The 8,428-nt window shown below is 35.4% G+C and overlaps 1 protein-coding gene across 1 annotated transcript; it reads right to left on the bottom strand.

Annotated features, from left to right (window-relative positions):
* Nucleotides 1-439: 439 nt before the first annotated feature.
* LOC114939375 (pickpocket protein 19-like) lies at nt 440-6,844 on the bottom strand. Its single transcript, XM_085484813.1, has 7 exons — nt 6,569-6,844; nt 5,499-5,757; nt 4,188-4,463; nt 2,112-2,381; nt 1,968-2,024; nt 1,388-1,615; nt 440-726 (listed from the first exon to the last, which is right to left on the bottom strand). The coding sequence occupies exons 1-7, from the start codon at nt 6,842-6,844 to the stop codon at nt 440-442; spliced, it is 1,653 nt and encodes a 550-aa protein (XP_085340939.1).
* Between the last annotated feature and the right edge of the window lie 1,584 nt (nt 6,845-8,428).

Raw genomic sequence — 8,428 nt, 5'->3', positions numbered from 1 at the left:
CGCACATGAATAAGGATGTCTAGGAGGAGGTAGATACCAGATTTCGCGTGCGAGGCATTCTCGATTTCCCTGTCAAATCTGATCGATATCGCGGCTACTTTCTGATTTATGGGGACAGAGAGTAAAACACAATAACCGACATGTCCATGGAAAACGGGACTCGTTTATTCTAGCAGACAGTACTCCCGATTGGCGCGGCGTTTAGCGAATATCTAGTTTGTAAAATTTTTGTCCTTCGATTTGTAGAAGAGAATAGAATTGCATAACAGAAATCGCACGCATTCGCATTTTAACGTACAAATATCGATTTGGGAGATGAACCTCTCTTATTTTACCTTCTCAAATTTCTCAACGTGGCTTGACCATAATAGAGAGGCTCTCCCTCCTCTACGCGATATCAAAAGACTCACGAGAGGGCGTTATCTTCAGCCTCTGTAATTTAATATCTGTTCAAATTCGATTCCGTGAGGTCGTAATTCGCGAAAATCGGAATCCTCCTCGCCCGTTGTTTCAGAGGGCTGTAATCCAGAATGGGTAGCACCGATCCTATTGTGCTGCGTGCAATCGTCGCCTTCGACCGCGTCGTTTCCGGCCGCATCTTTGCTCTCTCGGCCTTTCGTCGCGAAGGCAGAAACGAGAGCAGCGCCCCTATCAGGTAATAGACGAGTTCGACGGCGCTCAGCAATGAGCCGCCCAGAAATAAGCCGATTATGCCGCCGAAAGATACTACAAGGAGATATGCAAATCGGGACCAAGTTATTAATATGGTGATCGTGCAAAAACATTCGATGATGATGAGAGAGATATACAATACGGTAGGTTCAGATCAGCATCGACACGATTTGGTTAGGATTAGGTTAGGTTAGGCGCAATATTGACTTTAATTTCCGCGATATTAATTCACATGATTTCTTCTCTCAATTTTCCTATCTCCCGCAATAAAATGGCGAATTATGCAGCAAGATAGTCGTAAACAAGAGGCGTAAACATTTTGAGTAAGAAGGAATGGAAGCGCTATGAATTCTTAACTTGGTATCTCGCGGGCAAACCGCCGCGGAACGGCTAATAGAAATAGGGAAATAATTAAGACGCCACAAATTAAAGTTCTCCACAAATCTAGAAGAGCGAGCTTGAATAAAGCATTTCTCACAAATATTTTTTCCATGTATTTCTTTTACCATTTCGTCTCTATAAATTTCTTAAACCCGAATTTGATTTTTTTTTAAAGTAAGAAAGAACATTGTTGGAAAAATTAATGTTTAGAGTTTATCTTTTAGCATTTTCTACTTATAATATACGAGGAAAACATTTGGCAGAAGAAGAATGTAATACGTGCAAAAAATATATCTGTAAAAAAAGGTGCAGTGAGAGAATGAGAGGGATTTACCGAGGAGGTCCATTTGTGTGATGACTATGTCCGTTTTGTAGCGGAAACTAGTTTGCCCTATGTAATGCACGTCCAGTGTAATGTCGTTCATATTATCATGTAGCGGCACATTAGAAAACTGGGTGCCGTACATATAGTAATCGCATTCCGGCGAACATTTGCAAATCATGCTAGTAATGCTGTGCGGGATCTTGCCACCGAAGTAAACGATGTAATCGTTGAATAGATCTTGTATCGCATATATGAAAGGAGTAAATGTTGCATTTAATCTTATATTTAACTCTTTTATCAATGAACAGGTACCCAGGTTTCCAAAGCAACTTTGAATATTAAAAACAAAATATAAAGAACCTTCATATTTTATATTCAGGTCTTTGTAACTGAAATATACTCCTAAAATATAACGAGAAAGAATTTTCGATCTCGCTGCTATAAAGAAGTTATCACAATGCAATGTATCGAAAATATCATACTGCTGGGTATCCATACATTGAAATATGAAAAATTATATATTGACAGAAGAATTAAGAGATACATTTATATATACAAGACAAAAAATGAAAAAGATAGAAACTCTCACCATTATAATCGAGCAGGCAGATAAAATCCTCGATGGTGCAGTCACGATAACGTGCGGCTGAAACAGATCACAATTTTCGTCGAGGACGAATTATTTATGAAAAAATATATAGACAATTTATAAAAATACGAAAGAGATCGGTACTTGCTGGGAACAGGAAGGATGGATTGCAGCCGCAATACTTGATGACGTAATTGCGTTTGCAAAGCGACAGACAGGTCTCCTGATTGTACACGCCTGTCTCGTCGTACAGACAGGGCTGCCTATCGCGGTCCAGCTCTAGAACCCGCTGGGTAGCGTATCCGGAAACACATTCCAAGGACAGGCTGACCAGCGAACCTGACGGTATCATAATGCCACTGTTGGGCCAGACACGCGGGTCATTTATTATTACTACGACACCGCCAATATTCTCTGCAACGCAAAATATATCCTAATTACGACAGATTCTTAAATTTCACCGGTTTGAGCTTCGATTTTTCACGGAAAGGGGAAAAATGTTTAATTGACAAAACGGCAAGCGTGAACTGAAAGATTCCTTTGGCGGTGACATTTCAATAACTGCCTCGCAACATCGTGCCGATACATCGATTTTGCAGTTTACGATAAAAATTCCGTTCCCCATTTCACGCGCGAAGTAATAAAGAAGCGGCATTATGATGAAACGCGGGAGAACGTTCTATTTAAAATGCGTCCGATGACAGGTATTCGCCAGGATATTAAAATCATATTTGCGAGATTTTCTGTGATGCGTTTGCATAACGGCGGATTAGTAACGATACGTCGTTGCTGTATACTTTGTCATTTAGCGGATCTCGGTAAAAATAATATTAGTTATTAATCCAAAAATATGTAGTTGCTAGTTGCAAATTACATACTTTTTCTTAAAAATAACTGTGTTTTCTTTACACCAATTGATTCTTCTCATTAATTTGTGCATTAAAGTATTGAGGCAAGATCATCGGAGAATGAATATTTTACGAAATATTTTATGTAAAATTATGTTACATTAAAGTACAAAAAAATATCTCGTAAATTCACTTTTTGATCATCGTATTCTTATAACTTTGTATGCCAAATATTGCAAGCAATCGATTTACATAAAAGAATTATAGTAGTGTCATTTGAAAAAAAAAAAAGAGATTCCCCTTTTGTTCCTTGAAGGTTTTCAACATTTTTTTATCCATCTTTAGCTACTTTATTTGATTTAATTTAAAAAAATCAAGTTAATATCTCTTGCAGTGACGGAGAAAACACTTTATGTAGGACACCTTGAATATATGTGTGAGTGTGTATCCCCTTCTTCTTGCGTCTCTCCTCCCTAGCTTGTTTTTATGCTAAATATTTATTCATATAATGCATTTACTTCTCTTTGTCGCGAAAATGCAATAATGAACAATATATGAAGATCTAAACTGAAATTATATATGCGCACATACAATTTATTTGCAAAAATGCATAAATATTGTAATCAATATAATAATGTAATTAAATAAATATATAGAATTGTAAAAAAATTGAATAGTTACGAGAGATATTTTATATTTTAATTTATTTATATAAATTTTACCTATACATAATTTTACATGAACTATAAAATATCTCGTAGAATATTAATTTTTCATTAAAATATTCATTATTCATGATTTTACCTCAATATTCTTATGCACAAAATAATGAAAGGAATCAATTGGTTTAAAGAAAACATATAGTTGTTTTTAAGAAAATATATGTAGCTACTAACTACTAGTTGTAAATTACATTTTTTTAAACATGTAAACTATTTATATATTTTTTTACAGTTACTCTACGCGAACTAGATCTAAATTTTCTCTTATCATTTCATATTACATCAGAAAAATTTCCAATTTTCTGATGCAGCCAGGTGAACCTGTCGAAGTAAATTTTTCGAAGATTTCTTTGATTCGCGTCGATCAAGCTTTGAATCTTTCAACATGATACAACGCGAAGGCGATACCCATGGGCGTGACTAGAAGGCGAATCAGCGCTCGATCGGCCGTGGTTCCACATTTCCAGAGCAATTTATTTGACACGATCGCGTACATGTTTTTACTCTTTATTTTGTTTATTTATTTATTTATTTTTTTATTTATTTTTTTGCAAAATAACTTGCTCTCTCCGATCCATATCGCTTGTACCTCGTATCGCTACACGTAGAATATTACACGGTTGGTGTTTCGGCGTTGCCAATATCCTTACCAGAATCCGGCGGCTTCGTTATGTTTCCCAGATGAATCGTAACCTTGACGCCGCTCCATTCGCCGTAGCCAGATGCTCTTCGTGGTCGCGATTCCGTGGGATCCGCCGGGGATGTCACCGCCATTTCCGAATTGAACGAATAACAGAAGCCGTACTCGGTCTTCTGCACCTCGAAGATCTCGCAACAATTACGATCGGCGTTGCGCCACCAGCAGGTAGACAGTAATTGATTGCAGGCCGGCATCACCTCGTGCAATACCTGAGTTATGTTGATGCCTGTCCGATATTAACGATTAATTATCACAAGCGAGAAGAATGTAAATCGCATTTAACTCGAGAAATCCTGATTAAATTTAACATTATCGAAATTTGTACACACATTAACCCTTCTGTCAATACATTTTTCTTTTCCAATAATGTTTAAGTACCCAGATACCAATTGTGCCTTTCGACACATTGTATTGCGACAATTTCTTTATAGCTATTGAACATCGAATATTTTTTCGCGTTATATTTTAAGGCTCCTGCATACTCGATTGCCAAGTCTGCGTTGACAGTGGCGACTTAATTCAAAACAGTAGAAATAAGAATCTCTATATTGTTTTATCGACAAAAAATGTACAATAAACGAAAATAATATGATTAATAAATAATACAATTTTGTTTATTAATAATAAGCATAGCAAGCTAAATTATTCTTGCAACGTACAGCGTTAATTTTCGTTTTACTGTAGTGTTTTTATGTTTAAAATAATTGTCGCGATGTTAAAATATACCGAAGACTCCCATTTTGACATAGTTTAATATGTGAAAGCAAATATTTATTTCATTTCGATACTTGTCAAACAGCTGGTTTTCGCTCTTGATTAGGTTCAATTCAATTCGACATATAAATATATATTATTTATTGATTATTCAAACAAAAGGAGAGTTTTTGGTATATTTTACATGTCTGTTCTATCAATTTCAAATGCTATTTTATCGAGAAATAGTTTTATTTTAACGTAAGTCGCAAGAATTTTCATGTAATTTTTTTCACTTTTGACGTCATCAATCCAAGATGGCTGTAGTGAGTATACAGGAATCTTAAGAAATTTATGAATATAAAAGTCCTTTGTATTTCGTTTTGGATGAAGAAAAGTTTCAAAACACTTTTAAAATTGCTTTGGATACCCGTTTATTGACAGAATGGTTATGGTAGATGATATTTTACCTTGTTCTCAAATAAAGCGTTAAAGATCGATTCAGAAAAGTAGAGGAACATATAATCTATTCTAATTTGCTTGCAAAAGAGGTAACGGTGTATCCTACCCGAGAGATTGCGCACATTATGATGCTTCAAGAAGTGCAAATCATCGAAATCCCCGAAGCTTATCATAGAAAGCTTGCCTAGTATCTTTCGAAAAGTCTCAAGACTCTTCTTGTCCGTATTATTAGGAAAAATCTTCGTTTCAAGTTCGAGAGCCCGGTTCCAATCTACACGATCGTTCGGACATAGGGTCACACTTGGGAAGGGCAGATTGAAATTCTCGTAGTGCATCGATTCGATGTTGATCGCTGTTGGCGCGGCCTACACAAATTTATGGTAATTTATCCCAACACGTATGTATCATCAATACTCTATAAAGTCTAATAAAAGCCAATATTGTATTATTCTTGTTTTGCAGTGTTTGTAATAAAATTATATAATGATCATGTAAACTAGATGAAACTTTGGCTTCATCTTATAGTATATATTTATAGAGATAATAAAAATATATGTATTATCTATATCTGCAATCTGTATCTTAGATGAAAAAAGTATTATAGAGATAATAAATAGAGATAATAAAAATATGTGTATTATCTATATCTGCAATCTGTATCTTAGATGAAAAAAGTCTTATCTTTACTAAATTATCTAGAATAATTTTTAGATAATTATCTAGAATATTAAAAATTATCTAGAATAATTTTTAAATAATTTTGGTTTAGAATCATAGCACATAAAAATAATACTTAAATAGTAGAACTTAAACAGCAGTAAGTGATAAAAATTTATAAATAAAAATATGAATACATATATTTTTACATTCCTTTTATAATTTACATTTTTGTTAATAACTATGTTTATATAAGCAGTTTTAAAAATTATTATCGAGAAAATTATCTAGATGAATCGCCATATAATTTTATATTTTATATCTAAATATATTTAAAACAAAATCATCTTTATCTTATCTAAGATGAATTTACATATTTTTATCTTTATCTAGCTAATTTTAAAATGATCTAAGCACAACACTGTTGTTTTGATATAATTGATGGTCCTCATCGAATCTTCGAAGGATCGTATATATACATATACAAATTATCGTCGCTCCTTTGTAGATGATTTTTACCTGGAATCGAAGTGCCAGCGAATAAATGACATTGCTGGCAACCACAGAGGATACGATGAACAGTACGAGCCACAAAAACCGCTCGATTGGATGTAGATTGGGATCGACGACGTACCGAAGACCGTGAAGAGTCGTATGGGTGCAAAAGTAACGTAAAGCTTGCAAAATCGTGTCGAATTGCTTGCTCCGGCTCTTCTTTCCGCGCACTTTGATTCTGGCGTCAGCTAGAGTCGCGACTCTCGTCAACTTTCCTATTCTCCTCTGACCGTATTTCATATCTGAAGATTCCGAGAATCTGATTGAAAATTGAAAGATCTTTGAATGAGAAGAAATTTAAAATATTTGAAAGATAAATAAGACTAAATCGAAGATAAGTCTTTCACTTTCGTTCACTTTCGTTCGTTCTCCGACGTTCGACACTGACAAGACAAATACATCCTTATGGTCACTTCTCGCGGTCGAAAGCAGCACTAACTCCCTTATTGAAAGCATCCTCGACAAAAGGTCAGAGGTTGAGCACGCCTTATACCCCATTCATTTTTTTATCGGTATCACAGCGTCGGATCGTACAAATAAAATCCAATCAATTACAGAGAATGGGAAGAGGGTCGGGAGGGTGGCGCGTGTGTTTGAATGCGCACCCGATGTGATCAGGATAATTCGGTTAGCGTGATTGTTGCGCAAACAGCGCCGACACGAGCGGAGAGGGCTGCTATATCCCCGGCTTCAATGTCGGCGAATAATGAAGAAGCCTCCGGGAAGGGGAGGGGGAGGGAGAGGGGTCGCGATCCCCGGTTTTGATTGCATCCTCTCGGTATAATTCGGGCGAAGAGAAATCAGAACTCGTTGATTCGTTTCGGGCGACGTCACGTCGCCGAAAGCTATCGACGTTTCGGCCATTCGATGTCGATCTCTCTTTCTCTCTTCAATGTCGGCTCTCTCGGCGAAATTTCCTGCGAATTCGATTTCGGCGAGTCGCGTGAAATATTTATCCGGATGGTAGCTCGCGTCAGTTTCCGCGCGCGATTCTTTCTTTTTTTTAATTTTCCCTTTAAATAAAATTATTTTTCTTTGCGGTACAAAGAGCGGCTTATCGAAAAGGACAACTGATATAGCAGAAATGTACACACTTTTATCATCTCTTCTCTATTTTAATATATTTTAATATATATTCAAGAATTCTGTAACCTAGATACATATATGAAACTATATACAGATTGATCAATCTTTTTTCTGTATAAATTAAAGTATTAAGAGGGTACCGGAGGTATGTTTTTACCGATCGAATGCGAATATTTGGTTTTTTTAAATAACTTTTTATTGACTATACTGATCAATAAATCCTTTTCCACGATTAAAGTATTTATAAAAACGGACCGCGTTAGCTATAATTGCATATATAAATTATATAAAAATAAAAAAATTACAGTTTTGTTATCGACTTTTTTGTGTCAGTTCGTAACAATACTTATTTAATAAAAAAGTTCTGAAGTTTGTCTGTGCATGAAATATAATATACGCGGTAAGGATAATATGAAGAATTATTAGTAAACGATTAAAAGTGAGATTGCAAGTCTAATAAAAAAGTTATATATTAAAAACATTTTCACGCATATGTGTTGTATACATGCATATGTTTAGATATATGTGGTGCTAACCTATCATGTGTATATGTTTAGATATGTGTGGTGCTAACCTATCGGAGTTTGGCCGTCGCTCCGGCATCCCCTTAATATTAACAAAGAGGACAAAGCGTTCCAATTTTAGATAAAACACAATTCGTATAGCCAATAAATAGATTTATAGTTTATCTAACCTCACATTTTGTCGATAAAACAGGACTGAAACCACAGACTTCTC

Source organism: Nylanderia fulva, unplaced genomic scaffold, assembly GCF_048542155.1.
Source record: "Nylanderia fulva isolate GAGA-0341 unplaced genomic scaffold, ASM4854215v1 Scaffold32, whole genome shotgun sequence".
In the NCBI taxonomy this organism is placed as follows: domain Eukaryota; kingdom Metazoa; phylum Arthropoda; class Insecta; order Hymenoptera; family Formicidae; genus Nylanderia; species Nylanderia fulva.
Note: the sequence above shows the minus strand (reverse complement) of the source record. Positions and strands in the feature narration are given on the sequence as shown.

Excerpts from the sequence above, each read along its gene's own strand:
- LOC114939375 (XM_085484813.1), bottom strand. The coding sequence starts at position 6,844 with ATGAAATACGGTCAGAGGAGAATAGGAAAGTTGACGAGAGTCGCGACT. Across the intron at positions 1,616-1,967 it reads CTGCCTGCTCGATTATAATG|ATCTATTCAACGATTACATC; the intron begins GTGAGAGTTTCT and ends ATGCGATACAAG. Across the intron at positions 727-1,387 it reads CACACAAATGGACCTCCTCG|TATCTTTCGGCGGCATAATC; the intron begins GTAAATCCCTCT and ends ATCTCCTTGTAG.